A 24,881-nucleotide genomic window follows, 5' to 3' on the forward strand; every position below is an offset into this window, starting at 1 on the left:
AATTGGACTTCTAAACTTTGTCCGTGTTGTGCTGTGAAAGCAGTCAGGAAGACTCCTCTGTGGAGATTGAAGGTCTTCTGTGAAGCTTCTACATTTAAGAGAGGGAGAGCTCTCTGGATTGGTTGTATCACAGCTTCATAACAAGACTAGAAAGTCCTCATAGAGGTTCCAAAACAGTATGTAAAGTCGAACTCTTTGGTATTATATAAAAGGAAGTGAACTATGGGTGTTTTCATTTGAAAATGTTCAAGGACCTAAAGGGATTTGTTGTAGGCCACACACATTTGTGAAGGGAATTTGGAAGAACAAAAATGAATAAAACTCAAATATAAGCCCAAACTGTAATGCCTGAGAGAGGATGCGTGTTCTTCTGAGACGTGACTTCTCTCTAGGTCTGGTTCTCCTGACTTAGCAGGAGGTTCATTGCTATTGTCAGGGTCTTTTGGCCAATGGGGAAGGTTCATTACAAGAGGGGCTCTACAAACAGCTGAATGAATCAGAAGACCCTTTTCTGGACTGGGTTACTAATGGATTGTAACTTTCTCTTCTGCATTCTTAAAAAACAGCTATTTCATTAGGTATTAATGAAATATATGTGATTTCAAACAGTTGATGATCTTTATTTCAGTTAATGGAGTTGCGAATAGAAATAATGTGAAAAGCTTGAATAGAACAAAGTTGATGCACCAAAATCCATAATGCAGTGCTGCAGAACCAGTGCCATGAGAGAAATGGTGAAACGTACAGAGAGCTCGATATTATTAATCTTACCGAGATTCACTGTTTGACAGTACTCAGGAAATGCAGCTGTGATTCATTATATATGAAAGGCAGACAGTGGGGCAGACAGAAATGTTTTCTGATGGTCTTCTTTGCTTGTTACTGTTTGTTTTTCAGCTGGGTGAATAACTTTGGCCATGAGGGTCTCGGGCTGCTTTTGGACGCCTTGGAGAAGCTGCTTGACAAGAAACAGTACGTCTGGCGAGTCGAGTCTCTTAAGCAATTGCCCCTGTGCTGCACAATTGTTCATTCATGTGTTCTCATCTCACTCCCTTTTCAGACAAGAAGGCATTGACAAGAAAAACCAACACAAACTCATCCAGTGCCTCAAAGCCTTCATGAACAATAAGGTGTGTTAAGGAGTTGATGGGTCCAGCCAAGGCTGTGTTTATAAGCTTTAGGTTCCTGCTTGTCATAACTGTCAAACTGTCTTTAGTGTAGAGTTGTGGGAGGGCGTCAGTTAGTACAGAACTAAGATGCTCAACCACTTGAAAATAATTTAAAATACCAATTTGCACATCTGAGAGAATACATTATTCTTCCTATTATACAAGCAAACACAAAACCGTAAATACAGCTGTGGACAGGAGGCCATCGGATGTGTTTAGTATACCACTATCACATGTGCAGTATACATGTGCTTTAAGCCCTCCTGACTAATTTATCATGTGCACTACTTTCCTCCGCACATGTGGTCTAGACGAGTTTTAGTTCTAGTGTGTACCCTAAATGAGGGTGTCCTTGCTGAATGCTTGTTCTGGAGAACTGCACTACTTTAAAGCCTACGAGGACGATGAAGATGCAAGGGTACGATTATTTGTCCCCACAGTCCTGTCCTCAATTGAATTAATTTATCTTAAACCATTTCTCCACTGGACTAATTGGCTCTTCTTTAAGAGAACAAAGGCTAAATTTGTTCTTACACCAGGGACTCGCAGTGTTTACTTAATGCTAAAGTAATAATTCCCTCAAAATGTTTCTAATTTAGTAGTATAATAAAATGAGATCTGTCGCCTCTTTTTCAGTATGGCCTGCAAAAGATACTCGGAGACGAGCGAAGCCTCCTCCTCTTGGCGAGGGCCATCGATCCCAAGCAGCCGAATATGATGACGGAGATTGTGAAGATTCTGTCAGCAGTCTGTATTATTGGAGAGGAGAACATGTGAGTTCCTGATTTCACCCTGCAGCTCAAATCATCATCTTGCTGCAGGTAATCCAGGGATATGTTGGAATGATGCAACATTTAAAAGCAGGTAATACAGGCATCAGATATTCCTTTTAGAATTCTGAAAATCATGTATCCACAAGAGGCACGGCTGACCCACCAGGCATCTTCCAGAGCTCATTTATATACACCGGCCATTTGGTGGTTAGCAGCCTCGACAAAGCCTCACGTTTTCCTGCTGTGAGTTTCTCTCAGTGGAGAAAGAGTCCTGGTTTATAATCAGATTAAATGAATATATTTGGAGACAACCTGTCAGAGGTCCCACACAATGCATTTTGTGCTCTCATATTTCATTTGTGAGGTGAGGTTTGAGATGTCTCTGAGTCTGTCGGTTGCCATGTTTTTATTTAGCTGTTTGGGTTGTGTAATGTGTTTAAGTCCTCTGTGGTGCTGGTCTTGAACACACAAGCAGGCTGACAGATTTTAAAATGAATCTGGGGAGCTCCTTTTTTTTATGGCCTCAGCCACAGTACTGGTCTAGAATAACAATAGCATTCAGAACAACACTTCACAGAAAGGCTGCACGCGGTGATAGGAAATAAAGACTTTCAGGCACATCAGCGTCGCCGTATATACGTTTGATCGAATCCCATGCTGCTCTGGACGATTCCTTATCATAAATGAGTAGTTCTGTTCTAAAATTGCAAAAGTGCTAACATTGAAACAGAAGCAAGCTAGCACCACCGAACATACACTGTATTGCAAAAAGTATTCGCTCGCCCATCCAAATTATCGGATTCAGGCGTTCCATTCACTTCCATTGCCTCAGGTGTATAAAATTAAGCACCTAGACAAGCAGACTGTTTTTACAAACATTTGTGAAAGAATGGGTCGCTCTCAGGAGCTCAGTGAATTCCAGCGTGGAACTGTGATAGGATACAACCTGTGCAACAAATCCAGTCGTCAAATTTCCTCACTCCTAAATATTCCACAGTCAACTGTCAGCTGTATTATAAGAAAATGGAAGTGTTTGGGGACGACAGCAACTCAGCCACGAAGTGGTAGGCCACGTAAACTGACGGAGCGGGGTCAGCAGATGCTGAAGCGGTCTCTGAAGAGGTCTCTGACTTTCTGCGGAGTCTATCACTACAGACATCCAAAGTTAATGTGGCCTTCAGATTAGCTCAAGAACAGTGTGCAGAGAGCTTAATGGAATGGGTTTCCATGGTCGAGCAGCTGCATCCAAGCCATACATCACCAAGTGCAATAGAAAGCGTGGGATGCAGTGGTGTAAAGCACGCCACCACTGGACTCTAGAGCAGTGGAGGAGCGTTCTCTGGAGTGACGAATTTCGCTTCTCGATCTGATGGACGAGTTTGACGGGTTTGACGGTTACCAGGAGAACGGTACTTGTCTGACTGCGTTGTGCCAAGTGTAAAGTTAGGTGCAGGGGGATTATGGTGTGGAGTTGTTTTTCAGGAGCTGGGCTTGGCCTCTTGGTTTAAATGAAAGGAACTCTGAATGCTAAATTTTGGACAATTCCATGTTCCCAAATTTGTGGGAACAGTTTGGAGCTGGCCCCTTCCTCTTCCAACATGACTGTGCACCAGTGCACAAAGCAAGGTCCATAAAGACATGTATGGCAGTCTGGTGTGGATGAACTTTACTGACCTGCACAGTCCTGACCTTAACCTGATAGAACAACTTTGGGATAAATTAGAGTGGAAACTGAGATCCAGACCTTCTCAACCAACATCAGTTTGTGACCTCACAAATGTGCTTCTTGAAGAATGGTCAAAAATCCCCCTAAACACACTCCTAAACCTTGTGAACAGCCTTTCCAGAAGAATTGAAGATGTTCTAGCTGCAAAGGGTGAACCACCGTCATATTGCACCCTCCGGATTAGGAATGGGATGTCACTTAAGGTCATATGTGAGTCAAGTAAGGTGAGCGAATACTTTTGGCAATATAGTGTGTCATTAGCAAAATGCTAATTAGCAACAGTTGACTTGCATTCTTTGTCAGCGGTGTTAGAGTTTAGGTGGATGTGTATGAAACCGTACGATTCAGATACCTTGACCTGCGGATAGTGCAGATAACGATCCGTTTGCAGGCTGCAGTCATTTATATGGCAAAGGTGCATGTTAAACTGCATTGGCAGACATGAGACGATTTCCTTATTGATATGATGTGTCTGATCTCCAGTGTGCAGGCAGAATAGCAAAATGCTGATGTTTCAGTTTTTGGTGAGACCCACCCCCTCCCTTCCCGTGTTCAGCTCCGTGACATCAAAGCCAAGCGTGAGGAGTCAAGCAGGTGTAGCTTATTCTGAAGCTCCGTTTGAAGTAGCATGAAAGACACGGCGCAGCCTACGCCCGACTACAACTTAATCACCCGCTTCACAAAACTGTGGCTCTTAGCGCTTAGCTGTTCCACAAAAACCCACTTCCTCCCCAGCTTTATCTGTGACAGGAGGAAGTGGGGGGAGTCGCGCCTGCCTGCTCCCCGCGCCTCCGTGATGTTTATGGAGCATAATGGATATCCTGCATAATGGATCTCGGCGCGTACGTAGATAATGCCCACATCTGACCATCACTGCCCCTGAACCGTCGTCAGCCGCCCCGTCAAATGTCGAATGTTTAGCGCCTCTCCCGATGGGCACGGCCGTGACGAGGCCGTCTCACTGCGGACGGTTAAATGGTGGAAAACCGTTTTTTGGCAGAGTCCTGTAGATTGTGCCAAAGTAACTGGCTTTTGTTTAACGCTGTTAAAAGTCCTCTGTTTACTTGGGGTGTGTGATCAGCTGATGGCATGTTGAACTGTGTACAGAGGAGGTCTAGGGCCAGGTTGCCAGTTGCCAGCTAGTCTTAATCCGCATCCAAAAGTGCCTTAGACTGTTGGGTGATGTATTGAGGGATGTCGACCTCTGTTTTGATTTTGGCCAGGGTGGTTAACAAAAAAAAAGAAAAAAAGGTCCATGTCTCTGCTGACTGGCCAATACTGAGATGATGATGACCAGGTCAGCCAAGCTAGGAATATCCCCGGTCATGTCCTGATAAAGCTGTGTGTTGACTTCAACATGTTGCAATGTCTTCTCCTTTCCTCCTAGTCTGGATAAGATCCTGGCAGCCATGACCATCGCAGCTGAGAGGAATAATAAGGAGCGATTTGCTCAGATAGTGGAGGGGCTGGAGAACCATGAGGCCCAGCAGCTGCAGGTCAGTTTCCCCGCCCACCCCTCCACATCTGGCCCCGCCCCCTCCATGTCTGGGCCCGCCCCCTCCACGTCCTGGCCCACCCAATCAGAGCACTCCTACACTTCACATGCATTCTCCTACACTTCACACTTACTATTATTTAAATATTTAAATAAAACATTTAAATAAATATTTAATGTTTCAGATTTGAAGTCAGAACATGAACACTTTTTTTTTTGGCCTCACAAGAACCCGTATGTACTATTTTTTCCTCTCCTACTCCTCAAGCCAAAAAGAGCAACAGAAGTGTGTTGTCGTCAGCGCTGGTACCGGAATGATGCCTTTCGGCTCAGCGGGCCGTTTTGACGCCGAGGCCGGGGATGAAATTGACAGTTATGTCATTCACAGACCTGCTGCACCTCAGCCCCAGCCGACGTGCTCACACATCTCCTCTCCCTGTCCTCCCTCTCTCTCCCTGTCCGCCTGTCAGCCTTGGAAAATAAGGCCCCGTAACGTTAGCAGGCTGTGCCGAGCGGGAGCGCCACGCGAGCCTTCCGCACAGACGGAACCAGGCGCGAGCTGGATGTGCACGCAAACGAAACTCCGGAACTTGGGGCGAAGAAAAAGTGGGAGAGGGAACGGGCCAACTCTGGGAGAGAGATGTCGACTTGATCTTTTTTAACCAGCTTTATTATTTTGTTTATTCCTTCCCTTTTCCCCTGTGTGCTCCGCCTCTCTGGTCTGGTCTCGCAGGAGGCGAAACAAAAGGCCAGCGAAGCGGCACTGCAGCCGAATTCATCATTCTCCCCCCTCTCGCCTCCACCGCGCCTCCACCGCGCCTCCACCGCGCCTCCACCGCTCACGGTGATCTGTGACCAAGCGCCGGGAGCACATTTGTTAAACGGACTCCCAATCTTTGGGCTGCTGGCGCACGGAGAAGGATAGATAAAAAGGAGGCGAGAGGAGTGTCGGCAGGAGAGCAGGGAGGAGCGCGGGCTCCTTTGAGCGTGTGCCTTGTTCTTCCTCTTTTGGGGGGAGGAAAGTGTGACTGGTAATGAAATGAACGGCTTCTAATTGTGGAGTAAATTAAAATACCTTGCTGACGCAGAAGGTTCAAAGAAATTAGCTACTTTAAAAGCCTGCGATGGGGTGAAGCCTGCCGTTTTTAATGGGATTAAAATGTGTTTTGCTGCGACTCCGCCTCGTTTCGTCGGTGCGAGCACGTGAACTTTCAACTGTCCCGGCAGTGCCTTTTTTAATTACCGCGCCGGGCGTCTCCTCCGGCGTCTCAACTTCAGATGATGCACGAGGAGCTCATCAGTGCATCCTCAGCCTGCGAAAGAACAAAAATAACCTCCTCCAACCCTTCTGCTGCACCTCGCTCCTATCCATCCTGCCATGGTAAACAAACAGGCTGAGGTGTGTGTGTGTGTGTGTGTGTGTGTGTGTGTGTGTGTGTGTGTGTGTGTGAGCGCGCGTCTGGCTGCGTCTGGGTTGTCTGAGCGTACGTGTGTGTATGTGCGCGCGCGCGGCGCTCATGATACGGTGCGCACGCTTGCCTCCAGGAAGGCTTTGAGAAGGATCCACCCTCACTCGATGGGCCCTCAAATCCTTCAAATGAAATAATGGCTGCAGGTTGACAGCGAGGGAGGAGAAGGTGGAAAGTTTACACGAGTGCAGGAGGAAAAAGTTTTTGTTTTGTTGCTTCTCTCCCTTTTTTTTTTTCCTCTTCCCTTTTTTTCCTGGGGAGAGAGCCTCAGTAGCGCCCCCCTCTGGTGGACTGTGTTCCACAGGGTCCAGCTGCAGTCCCAGGCCTTCTGGAGCTCTGAGAGGAGGAGGAGGAGGAGGAGGGGAGGGACTTGGCCAGGGGGGGCGGAGGGGAGGGACTTGGCCGGGGGGGGGGGGGGGGGGGGGGGGAGGGGAGGGACTTGGCCAGGGGGGGGGGACTTGGCCAGGGGGCTGCTTTGCCTGGCTGGTTGCACACACACCTGTGCAGAGGAGTCCAGCACCGTCACGTCTGACAGCCCTGCTCTGTATGTACGGCCTTTCAGCCACATTGTTCTGCAGCGAGAGTGATTGAGAGCCAGAAACATGCAAACACACATGGACAAGAGATACCTACAAATACACATGCACACACACACACACACACACACACACACACACACACAAAACCCCTTAACCAAACTAGAGTGTCTAGACAGAGCTTTGCTCTCCCGAATGGCTTCTCTTCCCCGCAGCAGTGTGAATCCTCACCACTAGTGCTGTTCCCCAGAGCACAGATTGGACCTGAATTCCATCTGTGTCGGCTGGTAAGCAACACGGAGCCAAGCCAAGCGCTAAAGCAGTCGAATTCCCCGTGGCCACTTAATAAAATATGCTGCCCAACACAAATGGCCCGGTGAAGATTTATAACGACCACTTCTCACATGCCGATCAGGGCGATCTTTCAGCTTACCATCGATTTGGCCGTACGGAGTGTGTTCCGTCTCACGCTGCCAGGCTCCCCGGAGCCGCCTTCCAGCCCGTTTAGACCCATCAGTGCCGCTCCCCTCCCCACCACCCTGATCCGATAAATAAATTAAGAATGCACATCTGTTGGGCGGGCCCCTACCTGCGCTCTGCGAGGCCCTTTAGCGCTCGCCTGCTCTGCGCAGGTCCATCTCGTTCACGCGTCCCTTCCCACGTCCGTTTCCTCCGCCGCTGCTTCGTCACGTCTCTGCAGGGCCGAAGCTCCACGTGGTGCGATCGTCCCGCCCTCGTGTGACTGGTGTGTTTTTTTTTTTTTGTTTGTGCGTGTGGTGGAGCGCAGGCGGCCTGCATGCAGCTGATCAACGCCCTGGTCACCTCCCCCGACGACCTGGACTTCAGGATACACCTACGTAACGAGCTCCTGCGCTGCGGCTTGAAGAAGATCCTTCCGGTGAGTCCCGGACGCCGCGGTTTAAACGCTTGCCCAAAGATTAGGATAAAGCAACACGTCCTTCAGCACGTGGCGTGTGGCCTGCCTCGCTGTGCCCACTCTCCACAGTACCCTATTTAGACCCTGTGCCAAATGACATACAGCACGGCTCCCAGCCCTGTGCCCTAAAGAGCAGCTCACTAGAATCAACTAGCATCATTATCAATCAGTGCTGGGATCTGCACTCCTTCACCAGGGCACCCAGACTCCCACATCACTCATTGGCTCATTTGTGTGGGCATTTCCTCATTGTTAATAAGTCATTTTGACTTCTCCCCCTATTATTGCCGCTATTATTATAATTATCTCAATCTCAGCCCCCGCATATGATTGAGTTTATTGTAATTTATGAATAATGTATTTGAAAGTTTAATAGGACAATTAAATATGACATTGTTCTCTAATTGTGAATAATGAGTTTCCAGGTTCCTGGTGTCCTCAAAATAGCAACGGGGGAAGAACAAGAAAAACGAGACACATTAAATTGTCTCTGTGGTAGAGAGCAAAGCCTGATCATAAAAAATAAAATAAAAAAATGTTTTTTTGGACATTGAGTATGTGTGTATTTAGTTCGCTGTGGGGAACAGACCCCTGAAGACAGGAAATCATGAACCCTCTGTCAAAAGGTTTTGAAATGATTTTTGGGGTCAGAGGTTAGGTGCAGATGTTGGCTTAGCAATTAGCAACTGTAAGTAGTGTGGTAATGATTTGTGTTAAGCTAGAAACGAGAGACATGTGTACATGTGTTGGTGTGTGCCTGAGCGTGTGTTAGCCCCGCCCCCTGCTGGGACCAGGCGCGCTGTCTCCCTCTCTGATTCTGTGTTGCCTTAAGACAGATGGCATGCCTGAAGTGGAGCCATGTGATTGATAGCTGCAGAAATTGGGTTACATTTGGCTTTTCACCGTATGTAAACTTCACTGGCAGTGATTCATACTGCAGGTGTAAAGTGCACCAAACACCATTTCAGCCTCTCTCTCTCTCTCTCTCTCTCTCTCTGTCTCACTACTCCCCCCCCCCATGGTTCAGGTTTGGTGAGCAGATCAAACCTAGACTCCAGAAAATGATTTTAGAAGAATCAGAGAACAGAAAGTGGTGTAAGATCGTTAGCTTGTCAACCAAGTAATCAGTTGCACTCTTTAAACACCTGGATCTATTGCATTTGTGGTATATTTGAATAATGACGAAAACAATAGAGACGGAGGTGTAGTGTGTTTACTCATCACAGCTCGGCACCACTCGCAGCGTCTTGGTTTAATAGTCTTACATTCTCTACGATTACAGGAGCTGAAGGAGACTGAGGAGTTGGATATTCAGCTGAAGGTGTTCAATGAGAATAAGGAGGAGGACTCTATTGAGCTGTCTCACCGGCTAGATGACATCCGCGCCGAGATGGAATATCCTTTTCCCAGATGCCCCTGCGACGTGTGGCTGGAGAACGCCTCCCGCGCTGTCCACCGGCTTACTGGGTCTAAAGCCAGGACCTCCAGTTCATTTGCAGGGGATTTGAGAAGATGCTTCTGCAATACCGCTGCGGCTTCTCGCCAGGCCTCGCAATAACTAAACCCCACCCATTCACCCATCCACCCACCCATCCACCCATCCACGCACCTTTTCTCGCTCCCGCCTCTCGCTGTTGCATCGTCATGATGCTGTATGCCCCATACCCTGCGGGTTTTCCATATCCCGTTAGAGCTCCGTGACCGTAACGGGACTCATGCGTGCGGTTATGTGCATTTGCATACCGCCTTATTTCATTTGCTTCTACATGCTTCCCTACACTTCAGTTTGACCCCTTGGTGTCGGAGGTTTTTCACGAATGCTTGTATACTCTCAAGAAACAAATGGCACGCTGCTTTAAATGAACAGCCTTTCTGTTGTGTGTGCATATTCATATACCATTTGAATTTACAGAGTTGCATTCTAGCAGAGCTGGACTAATGATGCACTTAAATAGTCTCCCAAAAGAGAGAAACATTAGGACATGAGGACCCATGTTTTGTTCCTCTCACACTCTCCATCCCAAACACGGTGAACCTCTTCACCTTCTTTCGCCCAACCTTTTACCTATCTACCTTTCTATGCTTGCTTCATGAATATTAACTTGAGATTTAGGTCTGGACTAGTGACTCCAGGAAGCTGATGAATATTAATGAGTGTCTGGCCAGTGTGATAAATTGACCATTCCCCTCTGCCAAATCTTCAGCTCTCCTCACAAGCACGCTTAGTGCTTGTGTTTATTCATGAGCATCCATTTCTTCACTTGAGTACTAATCTGTAGTGTTTTTGCTCGCACACATTTAGCTTGCACTGTTATGAACCGAAATTAAATACTATTGGTCACATTCTATGTTTTAACAGGAAGCCAAATAGTGCTCTAAAGATTTACTGGGAGGTCCTGCATATGCTAAATGCTGTTCCACTGTAGTAAAGTAAACTCAGAACCTCTGCATCACTATGGCATCAGATCGAACCGTCAAAGAGCAATGGCTGGTCCTTTCAGGTCCTCATGATGACCAGAAAGATGGGGAAGGAAATCTCACGAGTTCAGCAGCCTTCAAAGATGCATCATCCTGGAGGCTTCCTGTAAATATGACAACAAACTATACAAATCTGTACGATTTGCGCACAGATTCACTGCAGAATTAGGTTATTCACATCATGCTGTTTTTAGATACTTTTCAAACAACATGAATATCCAGAGGAGTCTTTTAACTAGAAAGTAAATAATGCCCAAAGCTGTTTATTTTTAAATATTTCTCTTCTTTCTTTTTGAAGTTGAAAGAGAGGATATAGTGTGTTCTTTTTTTTAATATCCGTTAGCAGTCCCATTGGAGTCATCTGTTTAGTGACCAGAGGGAACTGGGGGAAGCTGTCTGAAGGCTTTCAAATTAACGGTGTTGTGGGATCATCACAAGAAGCAACTGCTGTTTGTTTTTGTTAAGCACAACGTTACCCAGCTTGTCACAGTGTGTTTTCAAAATAAATTGCCAAAAATCTATGTCAGTGAAATGAATGTAATTGAAAGAAGTAGAAGACCTTTTGAAAAGCGCCAAAAAAAAAAAACACACAAAAAAAAACCTTAAGAGAAAATTATTTCTGTCTGCTGCCACATCTATTTTCGACATCACATGTTGTTGGCCCCTGTCTTTGGAGAGGGATGTTGGACATGTAATCAATACTCTTTGCAAGTTTAAGAACACATCTTTTCTTTAGAAGAGAGAAGCAAGATGCTATCTGAGGACTTGATCTTACAAAAAAGCCAAGAATAATGAAATGACTGATCCATTTACAGCTCTAAATAATCAGGCTTGAAGAAGTTCAATTCAAATGAGCAACCCCTGGCACAGTTTGAGGTTTCTCTCCACCTTTTTAAGTGTCTTGTTGACTTATGTTAGAAAATTAGATCCCAACAGACACAAAACCAAGCCAGAGCACGTTTGATCTCTGCAGATACATGATTCCTCTTTTCTCTTCTTCCCCACTCATTGATAATATCAGCAGGTCATGGGAAGATGTCACAGGCGATGCCTCACAGGAACGAACCTATAGATTGATTGCATTTTTAGCATAGCATTTTTTCTAATCGAACTCCATATGTTAACCCTACATCGAGTTTAAGATGGCGAGTTCCTGTTTCTGCTTCGGCATGGCTGTGCCATCTTGCCATGTTGCCGCGTGGCTTGTGGCCGCCCCCTCCCGATAGCACCCAGCGCTCCTGGTGTGCTCACGCTTCCACACGTTCTCCTGGGCTCCTGCTCATCACCTTTGATGAGGTGATTAAGCGCACCTGAATCTTCTTATGTCCCAGACTCTGCAAGGAGCCTGGCATGGCGACGCCCTCGGCCCTCGCTGAGAGAGAACGCTTATTCCCACTCCCTACGACGACGTCATGCAGATGCTTCCTACAGAGAGTGAGCAAAAAGGACTGCTAAGCCCGCATGTACATTTTTTTCCCCCTCCCTAAGAACACCATGCTTTATTTCCTTGAGTTACCGTCACGTCACGTGACAAGCAAACAAATCATTCCTTGACTGTCTGCGCACTGATATGGGTGAGGTGTACCATCTCCTGTCCAACATGGTGAGAGACACCGCCGCCGAGCCCTACTTCCTGTCTGTCCTCCAGCACCTGCTGCTCATTAGGAATGACTACTACATCAGGTGAGCTGCGTCGCCCCGGCTACCACCCTTTCCCTATCTCCATGGGAACAAGATCGGTCCACCTGGCTATTAGTTTTTAAAACCTTGAGGGCATTCCTGTTGTCCACAGTCCCAGTGGATGCAGTCTGTGTAGTGGTGAGTCAATACAAGAATAATCAAGATCCGGCAGCATTTTTAAAAGTTGGCTACTATTAATCTTGTAGTGAAAGTTAAAATATTGTGATCTGGTTTCCTAGTCCCCACTACTGACAATGGATTATTAAACAAACTGCAGGTTTGATAAAGGTCAGAGGAAGTCAGAGGTCTGACAAAGAACCCCACCTCCCCCACCCACACCCCTCCAACTGAAAACAGACACCTGTTTTATATTTGAGCGATTGAGACATCATTCTTAGACCTGGCGTTATGTGGTGAGTTAACTTGGATGTATAAACGTGTCAGTCATGGGCCTGAAGTTGCTATTCTTCTCTGAAGCCGGTGACAGTGATCAATTCATTGCTGTGTCAGACCTTTTGCTGAGATAAAAAATGTAGAAAAAGAGACAGAGTGGGAGGATTGGATGGAACGAAAAGAGGAATTTACCATAGACAAGTTGCTGCTCACTTTGAGTTATGAATAATGTATACTCTGTCTTGTTGGAGACAGTGAGAAATCTAAAAACACATTTAAAGAGCTAGTATAGAGGCTCACAGTCTGTAGCTCTGACGCCAGACCGTTCCCTCTGACAGTGAGCCAGGATCGCTACAAACGTCTATTAAAAATGAATGTACTTATTAAAGATGTGCTTTTAAAAAATACATCTCTGCTGCTCCCACTCACAGATGGGTGTATAATTTCAAGCATTGCTCATTGAGTCGTGTGCAGCCATCTCTCAAGGTGGCTATATGCGGCTCCCTTCAATTCATCAGCAGCGTGTCTCCTGCCTTTGAACCCCCGAAATCTTTTAATGTACTAGATTAAATTGGTTGGTTGGGAAATGGTATGGCTATAATTTTAGATTAAAGAGAACCCTTAAGATCATTGCGAGCTTTGATGACTAAGTCTTGGCGGGAATGGGGAGACGGGACGGCGTGGTGGCAGTCTCTTCCTGTCTGTTCGGATCAGACATCGACAGCAGTCTTGTCTGTTGGTGTTGGGGACACGCTGATGATCAAAGCCCAGCGAAGGAGCTCCGCCTCTCCAGGAAGCTGCTCAGAGGGATGAGATCAGATGTTTCGCAGATATATATATTTTTGTTTTGGTCTCTGGATTCAGGAGACAAGCAACACCTCTCACTGGCCCTTTGCCTTCAGCTCATTAAGAATGTGGAATGAGACCCAGTTTTATCTTCTAGATGGAGCTGAATGAGAGTTTGTCCTTCAGACTTTCTTTCTCCTGCTCTCCTCCTTTTTTTTCGGGGGCGGTCTTGGAGGACACGTGAGACAGGAGGTATATCAGAGTGGGAGAATATGGAGCACGTCTCCTTCTCGCGGCCGCTGTGACTGATGTGAGGATTAGATGGGTGATGTGGAGCAGAGGTTGGATTGGAGATGAGAGGCAGACAGGAAGGTGCCAGACAGAGAGAGAGAGAGAGAGAGAGAGAGAGAGAGAATGATAGAAAGAAAGGCAGAAAGAAAGAATGTGGTGCTCTGGTGAGGGGGACATATGCTGTCTCCTCTGCAGGGGCCTGACATTTCTAGGTCAGCCTTCTTCTTCCTAGTTATCTCCAGCATGTTACAGTGGTGGTAGCCAGGACACAAGGAGAATAGGAGGACTTATTGAGATAATAATATGGTGTACATCAGTACACATCAGTGACAGGTGTAAGCTGGAGGCCTTGCCACCACACCAAGCATGCTGACACCTGATCAGTAGCAGCAGCTTCCTCCGCCCCAACCTCCACCCCTGTCCTCTCACATCCACAATATACAGGTGGAGATGTGTGTGAGGGTTTCTGAACGGATCAGCACAAATATATTAGACTAACTATTATTCATACGATATCATCAAAAAAATTATAATAATAATACACGACTTGGAGTGCGGGCGCCATTCAGTTTCTCCGTTCTGTTGATGGCAAAGGAAGAATCCATCTAGCCTTTAATTGGCTTATCGGTGTGGTGGCCATATCTGAAACCTTGAGTCTCACTGAAATCACCAAACTAACGCTGTTTGGGGCAAATGCATCTTCTCATACCTGCCCCACCCCACTGATCCACCCCACGTCTTCATACAGCTCTCATCTTAGATTCCCCTTGACTTTGAGAAAATATTAGTGTATAGAAAAGTACATAGTTCTGTTCCGTTGCAGGCAGGCAGGTAGTTCATGTGTTTTTTAAAAATACTATTATTTATTTTTTAGCATTAATATTATAATACATTATAGTTTAGTAAATCAATCTGCTGGAATGAATGAATGAAGTGATAGAGGATGGTCACACTAGACCGTTGGAAACTCCAGCTCTTAAAACTGAAGTACGTTTGACTTGTCATGTGAACTCCGATCACAGTGGCCCTAGCAGTGTGGCCTTGGTGTGATGGGTAGGAATGGCGATCCCAGCAGTGAGGAGCTTATAGCCTGAGGGACCTGTCCTGAGGGACCTGTCCTGAGGCCCCCGCTCACATGCGCTTAAACGCAGAAGTCGGCACGCATGGAAGATAAAAGAGAAGTGTCGCTTATATTACTCATCGTCTTTTGGCGATCCTCTCTGAAAAGATTATTTTTTAAAAATCAAGTATTAAATAGCAGTCCTAGTGTTCTGTACCTCTGAAGATTTGGAGGGAAAAAAATACATCACCAGGGTGATCATTAAAATTCAGGGCCTGTTTTTACAGCATGGAGAAGAGGAGGGAGATGGAACGTCTTTGGTAGCAAAGCTGCATATCTGTGAGGGACGTTCAAGGTCATGCCTGGATCATAATTCCTTGCCATGCCGTACCTCGGCTTAAGTTGACATTGTATTTGCTAAATGTCACTTGCAATTAAACCTGATAATATAATATCTGCAAAGGTCACACAGCAAGTACAATGGCGGCATGTAGTGCCAGGGTCTGCACTGTCACAGACATACACACCCACCACTGTCAGCCCCCACAACACAAAGGCCATGTTTTCTCTGCCATTGTGCACCTAATTACACAGATTACACTGATTAGGTTTGCGTCTCAGGTTTTATTGGTGCCCTTAATTGCCAGAGATGATTGCAAATTAGGGAGGAAGGCATGGCAGGCCTAGTTCTGCTGTTGTCACCTTGAATGGACAAAGTCATGGAGCTGCTCTGTGGCTCCATGCATCATTTTAGTAATTTCATTATGTGCTAAAGCAAGTCTTATTTCAATGGCATGAAATATCATTAACAGATAAAGTCATGCAGAATGATTTATGGGAGTTTATGCCTTTGAGGCACTTACAAGGTGTTGTTTTTGCTTCTGTCCCCCATGTTCATGTATATGTGTGTGTGTGCCTGCGTGTGTGTGTGCCTGCGTGTGTGTGTGCCTGCGTCTGCGTGTGTGTGCCTGCGTCTGCGTCTGCGTGTGTGTGTGCCTGCGTGTGTGTGTGCCTGCGTCTGCGTGTGTGTGTGCCTGCGTGTGTGTGTGCCTGCGTCTGCGTCTGCGTGTGTGTGTGCCTGCGTGTGTGTGTGCCTGCGTCTGCGTCTGCGTGTGTGTGTTCACAGGCCCCAGTATTACAAGGTGATCGAGGAGTGTGTGTCCCAGGTTGTACTGCACCGGAGTGGGATGGACCCGGACTTTGGCTACCGGGAGCGTCTGGATGTGGACTTCACTCTGCTCATCGGTAAGTTAGCAGGGACAAGAGGGACTTGAGACGGCCCTCTATTAACATGTCCCCAAATCCCACTCCATGTCTGAGACGTTTTAACACATGTGGCCTTTTAACCTAGACGTCCCCTAGACTTCACGTTTGAGCTCATTATCTAATTAGACATGTGAGCACTGTAGAATTCTGGCTCCGTTATTAAGTGTTATTAGGGGAGGGGAGGGGGTGTAGCGCTGCTATGAAATGATATTTAAAAGAACACTCATCTGCCTCTAACATGATAAAACTCCATATCGTCATAAACAGAAAATGTCACCATTGAGCTAAATCATAAATATAAACTACCAGAAGCACGAAAACAAGTTCTTACGGTCTTGTTAGGGTTTTAATTACACGTGAAAGTGTGTGAGTGTTAAATCATGGCGTGCCCAGAGAGGCCCAGCTACCACGGGACTGAGAAGAACACGATCCCTAACAGGACACCTCATTAACATCACCTGTTCCCCACAGGGACCTTTCGCAAACACCTGCACTCACCTGACACCCGTGATAAGGTAGCCTCATTAATGCATAAATAAAACATTATCAATAAAACTACACAGCTACGCCAGTTCTTCTAAACAATCCAGGCGTTCGAGGTCGCATTCCGTCTCTACCTCGATTTGCATTCCTGGATATTTATCATTAGTTTTGTTGATGGAACATTGAAAAAGTTTTTCACTAAACTAATGTTCGAGTCATTTTCCTTTACACTCTGGGAATTAATGAAATTAGAGTGGTACGTAGATCTTTTTACTCCTTTCCCTGTGTCCCCATCCCTTTACAGTTGCAAACTGTTTCGTAACTTGCCAAAAAACAGGCTCATTAAAAGTTTTCAGATCCATCCGCAAGAGCTCATGTTTTTGTGTTAGATTTTATAACTTTCTTTGCTTTAATGAGTTGAAAACAAATGTTGTGGGGCGGTATTTTTAAAATCACAAACCGTGGAATGGATTACAATCCTCCAAATGAGAATGTTTGGGGGTGGGGGTGGGTGGGTATGGGTGGAGATGGGTGGGAGTGGGTATGGGTGGAGGTGGGTGGGTATGGGTGGAGGTGGGTGGGGATGGGTATGGGTGGGCAGAGATGGGTGGGAGTGGGTATGGGTGGAGGTGGGTGGGGGTGGGTGTGGGTGGGTGGAGGTGGGTGGGGTAGTTATGGAAAGTTTAATTTCCCTGCTTTGTTTTTGCCTCCCTCTCTTGCTCTTTCTGTTGTCTTCATCCTGAGTCTGTTCTCCGATTCTGAAACATGTCTCAATGTGTGTGTGTGTGTGCGTGTGTGTGTGTGACTGATAGACCAATGCGTGGATAAAGCCAAGGTTGAGGAGAGTGAACAGAGAGCAACTGAATTCTCCAAAAAGGTAAAGTCATCCGTCACTCTGAACTTGGGCCATTGGTATGCTGCTGTTCTTCCTACACCAAACCTTCCCCCAGAGCACGAAGGCAGCTCATTGATTGCTTTGGGCTGATCAATAGCTGGTAGCTCAGCTACATGATCTGTATCTCTGTGAGCAGGATCAACGTTGAAGCCCTTATCTGCACCCCTGTACTGGGAGCATGTGGAAATATGTACAGGAACCATTTTAATCCTTTTGCGTACTCCAGCCGGCACTCAGTCTTCACCAAAATAAATGATGTAGCTAGTTGTTTAATTCCCCACTTTTGGCCATTTGGTTTGTTCCCAGTTGATTTCCCAGTAGCATTTGCCTCGGTACAAACTGTACAAGCAGGAGACTGTGGGTAAAGGGATGAGAAGATGCAAAATGGGGGAAAAAAAGTGTTTTTCTGTTTTAAATTCAGTGGAGTTTAAACTGGTGTTTAGAAACTGGTGTTTCTTTGATGCCTTATTTAAAGTTGATGTTGTATTGCTTTAAAGCTCAGACATCCACGCTTTGCGAAGCCTTTACTTCCAACGTCTGTTTTCTTCGCCTCAATTAATTGACCGTTCTGCCCAATCCGCTGGGCATGAGAACGCCGGGCGACTGATTGGACTGTCGTGTAAACTCTGGAACCTCCCACTGTGTGCAAGTAGCAATTTTTAACTAAAATGTTAGCTGGCTAGTCTGTTGAGTGCAGGTCTGACCTCTCCTCTCCTGCAGCTCTGTGTGGTTTTCCAGGCAGTGCTGTGCTTGACCGCTGAATCTGAGCTGCTCCTAGCCTGCAGAAAACAACGTCCTAAGTTGTTTCTGAGCAATTATGGTTAAGCCGATAATTGCTCACACAAGCACATAATTGTAGAGGCCCTGTATCTAGCAGGGAGAATGGAAGCCAGGAAGGGATAATGAGGAAGCTAATATTTATTAGAGGATAAACAGCTAAGATGTTTTCATGCTGGTTCGTGTGTGGATTGATGTGCCCCGTTCCTGCTGGTCGCCGCGGAGACATGGTGCATGCGTGTGCCTTTTCTCGCAGTTCGACGAGGAGTTCAGCGCACGACAGGAGGCGCAGGCTGAGCTGCAGAAACAGGAGGAGAGAATCAAAGAGCTGGAGGTGCAGATCAGCACCCTGCAGGGCCAGGTAAGATCACACACACACACACACACACACACACACACACACACACACACACACACACACACACACACACACACACACACACCTACTCCTGCTCGACTCACACACAACTACTGCTGCTAGCTTCACACACCAGTTCCTTCTTGACATACACACCATACTCTGTCACCACACACACCTTCTCTGCCTCACTACACACACCCCACTTCCAGACACTAACATCACCCCCCCCCCCCCCCCCCCCATACACACACCAACACCTGCTCACCACACACCTGCCCACCACTCGCACCCCACACACACACACACACACACACACACACACACCACTCCTGGCTTCAAGTCCTTCCAAGACCCTCCTGTCGGTCTCACCAGCCCCAGAGAATCACACATCTGCCCCTGCTCATCCCTCCTGCACAGAACTGGGCAGCCATGTGATCTGAGTGGACCGTGTCGGTGGATGTTTTATGCTTGTTTTATTCTCGGTGCCATTGGCCCAGTGTCCTGCCTCTACTGTCCTGCCTCGACTGTATTCACAGCCAGCGTCCCCGCTGTTCTTTCTCATGATCCCTCTTAACTGGACATTGTCCTTCCTAACAGGCAACCACAAGCAAATAAACAAGCAATAAATAAATAAATAATGAACGCATTTCCAGTTGAAAAGCAATGAAAGCATTTCACAGACTTTAAAAAAGTTGTGTCTCCTGGCTGACTCAGTCCCAGCACTGTTATAAAGGGGCATGAAAGTGAAGCATGCAAAGACTTTTAGCCCATGAATAGTTATTATATATGAATAGTTATTTCTCTGTGTTGTGAGGTCATATTAACCAATTTCTGTCTCCTTCAAGTCCTAATGGTCACTGCTAATGCAGTTGCTGGGGGCAAAGACGAGGCTAATTCGGTCAAATTGAAACCTTTTTATCTTTTATCGTGAATGCAAGGCTACTCCAAATGGGCATATTCAGACTTGTGGGATTGTTTGATTGAATAAAGGGTCAATCTTCTCTTTAAAACGCAGGATTAGATTCTTCTGAATCGCTCCTCCATCGCCTGTTCCTGGCCGTTGTATCATCGCAGTGAGGGATTGCGTTTCCTCCCTCTCTTGCACATCATCATTCCTTTCCAGACAAAACTCTCAAACCTTCTCACAGGAAATGACTTCTATTTCCTTCTTAACCCAATTTGAAATGCTTTAGGGCAGCCGCAGGACAAAAAGAGCAGTTTGCTTGCCTGCTTGTGGAATTTAATAAAAAACCACCACTGAAAGATGGTATAGCGTCCATAGCTGAAATTGTTTCCCAGATCTCGAATCTATTTCAGTTGCAAATGCCCACACTCTGTCTTCTATCCCAGCACCTGCTTGCCTGCCCCTCAGTGTTGCCAGGTCCTCTCGCTAACCCCCCCTTCCCCCCCTGCGCCCCCTTGAGATGAGTTGCTATCATTAGTAGCCCTGGCAGACCCGGCCCACCATTTGTTCTTCCTGATTCACCAAATGGGTGCATTAGAGGAGGCGGGGCCAGGACAGGCTCCGCCTCCTGCCTCACGCAGCCTCTCACCTCGTTCCTCAATCACTCTGCTCCTCCGCATATTCATGAGGTCCCTGTGCTTTCCTCCTGCGCCTCTGCCAATCACCCTGTTACTGCCTCTCCCATGTTCGTGCCACGACATATTGTTTTATTGTTAGCATCTACTTTAACTCTGTGTGTGTGTGTGTGTGTCACACACACACAGACACATATCTGCAAGCATGGAAAAAAAGACCACTCCCTTAAATGGAGAGATGGAAATTTATATTTAAAATTTTAAAGTTTCCTCGATAACCTCCCTCTGCCTCTACGTCTTTGCCTCTATCGACCTGAGTTTTGCCCCCCGCCACCCATCTTCCCCCCCCACCCCACCCTTTGAAGCCCGGTCCTTTATCGGTGCATTAATAGGAGTAGCAGCACGGTGCCCTGGAGACTCCCGCTGTCTGCTTGCATGTTCTCTGAAGGCATGTTCAAAGCCGGGGCTCAGGAACTCTCCAGCGGTCCACACACCGCTGCCCCTGCTGGATGACCTGTAAAATGCAGGCTGTGAAAGACCCGAGTATCAGCCTGGGCGATTCCAGCCTGTCCCGTGGGCATGCTAGCACATCTTAAAGGATCAGAAGTGCGTATATGTTGCTGTATGGCATGATGCATATGTGCTGCTGGTCAGAGTGCAATCTTTATTACACATGTGTTGTCAAGCGCTGTCGTCTGTGGCTGTGAGTAGAGTGGGAGGGATTTGAAGGGAGGCATCTCCTATTGATGGAGACGTTCCTCTCGGAAAGTGGCTAGCATAACAAGCATTAACCCCCCGTCACTCTGAAACCCCCGTGTAGAAGAGCCGTAGCTTAGCTCGCCAGCCTAGCTCTGCGTTCTCATTGGCTGGAAACACTCCATGTGTACAACACCCAAAGCTGAGGACCTTCACAGGCACAACATCAATATGAGCATATTCCTGTCTAATTACAAAGGGTTCATGAAATTAATTTGTTTAAAATAATTATCCATCATTCATTTTGCTCAAACATTGCTTCTAGGCTGTTTTATAGTAGTTACTAATTAATAATTTTCAGTAGTTTGAATGTAGGTTTGCCTGTAGCTTTTTGACATGTAAACTAATTGTAACCCTCTTGCCTACTGAAAGCCTGTGAATTATGAGATTCTTCACACATAGCTTATTCAGAAATGCTGCAAAATGCTTAAAACTTACTGAATTATTTCTGGAGTTGCCTTTACTTACTTAAGTAACCTAAAAATACCTCTGGTTTTTGCCTTTACAACTGCAGTGATATAACAGCAATACTACCATGACTAGCTCATCTTTTCACATGTGAAACCCAGGCAGGAACTATCTGGTGTTGTCCTGCTGGGTATGCTGGGTACACCCCTGTAGTGTTGCCCCTGTAGTGTTGCCCCTGTAGTGTTGCCCCTGTAGTGTTACCCCTGTAGTGTTACCCCTGTAGTGTTGCCCCTGTAGTGTTGCCCCTGTAGTGTTACCCCTGTAGTGTTGCCCCTGTAGTGTTGCCCCTGTAGTGTTACCCCTGTAGTGTTGCCCCTGTAGTGTTGCCCCTGTAGTGTTGCCCCTGTAGTGTTGCCCCTGTAGTGTTGCCCCCTGAGCAGGGCAGTTGAGTTGTCCTGCCCACCCCAGTGCACCTTCAGCTAGGATGAATATGAAAGTAGCAGCTCATACAAATAAAGACTAGCAAGAGGGAGGCACCATCAGTGCCATCAACAGAGCCCAGCTGTATTAAATCACCGTCTCCATCTTAATGCGCCTGTTAAATTGCTCTTGCTTAGTCTGATTAGATGTCTTCTCCCATAAATGTCGACGAAACGTAATCTCTTTACTGCGCATGTAACTTATCTCGAACTCAAATTTAAAACAGGAGAGGGGAGAAGTTCGGTTGTAAAATGCCGTCCGCTTCTCGGCGTAATTCAGAACTTGGGTTTACAGCGCTGCAGTCTCTTTGCCGTAACACGCTTTGTGGTCAGCTGGCTGATCCGATGTGGGGACTGTTCCGTCATGCCTGTGCTGCTAGACCGGATCAAATGAACCGAGCCCGGGACGCCTGTGCCAAGTCGGAATACGGTTGCCAAGCAACCCACGTTATTGCTTTGGCCCGTGTCCTGTGAGTCAGTCAGGAGGTTGACCCTTTGATGCAGCCGTGTTTATGATGTGCAGGACACTGTCCTATCACACAAGGACTTCACCCCCCCAATGAAGACTGTAGAATATAGCGTAAATAGGAATGAGATCTGTACACCACAGCACTGGATGAAGCCACATCTGACAACACATTCATTTGCGGGAACGAGTTGTCAGTAAAACAACAAAGCATGTTTCTTCCTTCTATGAGAGATGTGGACATGGCCTCTGACACTCTGCAAACGGTGCGCCATTAAAGAAAAACTGTGTACCGTCGGGTCCTCCCCCCCACCACAGCCCACACCGACTGGGGGTTTTTTTTTCCACAGCGCTCACTGTGGTTGTACCGAATCCGTCTCTCTTTCCCATTACGTGTGTTAAATATTTGATACCGTGCCCCCTGTTTGAAAGTGGAATGTGGAGAGAGAGGCTGTATGAGTGTATTTCACAAGCAGCTGAGTATGTTCCTACAATAGAGCAAATGTCTGTTAAGATGATATTTTCCCTCTGCTTAGTTGCATAGAGGCCATTGGGAGGCTATTCAGAGCCCGAGCAGTACGATGCAAGTTCTCCAACTAAAACCACAATGTTCATGTTATAACTAAGTGAATGCGGAGAGGAGAATATGGAATTACATGAAAAGAACACGCGGTACCCAGAGCTGCTGTAGAAGAGGCTGTAAATAACCTTCACAAAGCCCCGGCGATGACTGCGTGGTCCCGCACACGCGCCTCCCTTCAACCAGGCAGCAGCGCTTGGCGTGACCGTGTGAATACTGCCTGTCAGAGCTGAACTCATGTCCGCCATTATCAAAAATGACTGTCACGATGCCTTAGAGCGTGGTTTTGATCAGCCCCGGTCAGCGCCGATGTTTCACAGGGCACTGTTGCATTTGTGATTAAACCAAAACAATGTTTTTGCTTCTTTTGTATTTCCCAAGAAGCGTGAGCAGCCTTTAAGGTCAATGTCAATTTTCACTTCATTAGCAAGGAAACATGATGTTTTAGCACTGTTCACATCAGATGTCTTATTCTGACACTCCAGAACACTCATTTTACCAAAGTGTTATTATCACATTAAAACCTCACATTTATTTCTGACATATTTCTTAATTATGAAATGGGGACTCAAGGGTTTCTCCCTTCTCCATCTTAATGTGCAGGTCCCTGCTTAAATACATTTACAAGAAGAGGTTTAAGTGTTTGCTTGGATTTCTGTGTGGATGGAACCTAGATTTTAAAGCATTTTTTAAAATAAGTGAACATATCATTTTGTAGTGCTACATGTTTGTAGCTGCAAAGGTGTTATGCACAGCAGAGAGGTGGTCTTTCAGCATATTTCTCTACACTGCTTTTATTTTGGAGATGTGCTTGAACAGCAGACTTCAGATCAGTCCAGAGCCTTTTGGTGGGATTGAGGTCAAGACCCAGAGTCGTGTGTTGTAAAATCTAGAATTGCTCCCACTCTGTTCTGTTCTGCATTATTGTTATTCTGCATGGCCCAAGCTCTTTCAGATTTAGACCATAGACAGATGCCCTGACATTTTGCTGCAAGATTTCCTTGTAGAGTTTAGAACTGACTAGTCTCTGAGTGATTGCAAGCCATCCAGACCCAGAGGTACCTAAGTAGCCATACGTTATAACATTCCCAGCCCTGGCAGAGTGACGTTCTGATCTTGCACAGTGTGTAGGGTTTTATATACAGTCTCTCTGACTGTGTTGCCTGCACTCACCTGAAGGTTCCAGTTTTGTTTCTCCTGAACATTTCTCTGGTAGTGAGGTGGAATATCTAGATGTTCTTTAACCAACTTTAGATTGGCAGCAAAGCTCGTGTTTTGTTTGGACAGAAGACTTTTTTCTCCATGGTAACCTCACAATGAATATCACTCTTGCTCTGTGTTTTCCTTATGGCAGACAGACCTGTCCCTCTCAGGATCTCTGCCAGTTGTTTGAGTATACTTCTGCATTGCACACACACAGTAGGACAGGCACTCCTGGGCCCAGTTGCACAATAGATAATTGGCAAACTAGCCATCTCCTTGTGCATTGATGGAGAACTTTAGAAATCCTATAAGTTCAGATATTTTTTCCATCAATGACTCTGATTGGTTAGACCATATCCTAATTGCTGAAATGGCATGTGAAACGAGGTGTTTTATGTTTGTGGGTAAGTGAGAATGCCTTTGTTTACTCTCGTGACCTCAGATCACATTTTAGGAGCCACTCGTACAGAAATCCATGTGAATAATAGTGCTTCAGTTGCTACAGTAACATATTGACTTCTGTTTCGCTGCCTGCTTCACCTTCCCACTTCTTTGTGTTGACTTTTTGACTAAAACTGTTTCAGGTTTCTTTTCTCTGTCTAGCTAATCAGCCTGTGTATTTGCCTTTCTGTTACCCTGTCTGTCTGTCTGTCTGTCTGTCTTTTTGACTGCCCTGCACCTCTCCAGTTAACTATTGAGAGAGACAAGCTCAGAGAGGCAGAGAACCGTATCAGCGAGAATGCCAGCAAGGTGGGTGTTTTTTTTTTTGCGTTTGCCGGATCCCCGTGCATGCACCCATACAGACGTGAAAGGCCACTGAAATGCCCCCTAGGCAAACTGATCAAACCCATCATCAAACCTACCGTCGCCGGCCC

At 46.5% G+C, this 24,881-nt stretch overlaps 1 protein-coding gene across 8 annotated transcripts in view; it reads left to right on the top strand.

Annotated features, from left to right (window-relative positions):
• Positions 1 to 24,881, top strand: part of diaph2 (diaphanous-related formin 2) — a 346,005-nt gene that overhangs the window by 95,141 nt on the left and 225,983 nt on the right. For 6 of the 8 annotated variants that reach the window (XM_077021911.1, XM_077021909.1, XM_077021914.1 and 3 more), the window contains 11 exons: positions 898 to 972; positions 1,061 to 1,130; positions 1,806 to 1,942; positions 5,056 to 5,164; positions 7,956 to 8,066; positions 9,388 to 9,500; positions 12,150 to 12,266; positions 15,920 to 16,038; positions 17,355 to 17,419; positions 18,471 to 18,575; positions 24,694 to 24,756. In XM_077021911.1, the coding sequence (XP_076878026.1) occupies positions 898 to 972; positions 1,061 to 1,130; positions 1,806 to 1,942; positions 5,056 to 5,164; positions 7,956 to 8,066; positions 9,388 to 9,500; positions 12,150 to 12,266; positions 15,920 to 16,038; positions 17,355 to 17,419; positions 18,471 to 18,575; positions 24,694 to 24,756 (1,084 nt within the window). The remainder of the gene's footprint in view (positions 1 to 897; positions 973 to 1,060; positions 1,131 to 1,805; positions 1,943 to 5,055; positions 5,165 to 7,955; positions 8,067 to 9,387; positions 9,501 to 12,149; positions 12,267 to 15,919; positions 16,039 to 17,354; positions 17,420 to 18,470; positions 18,576 to 24,693; positions 24,757 to 24,881) is intronic. The other 2 variants (XM_077021915.1, XM_077021916.1) reach the window with 1 other exon arrangement.

This window comes from Brachyhypopomus gauderio, chromosome 11, assembly GCF_052324685.1.
Source record: "Brachyhypopomus gauderio isolate BG-103 chromosome 11, BGAUD_0.2, whole genome shotgun sequence".
NCBI lineage: Eukaryota > Metazoa > Chordata > Actinopteri > Gymnotiformes > Hypopomidae > Brachyhypopomus > Brachyhypopomus gauderio.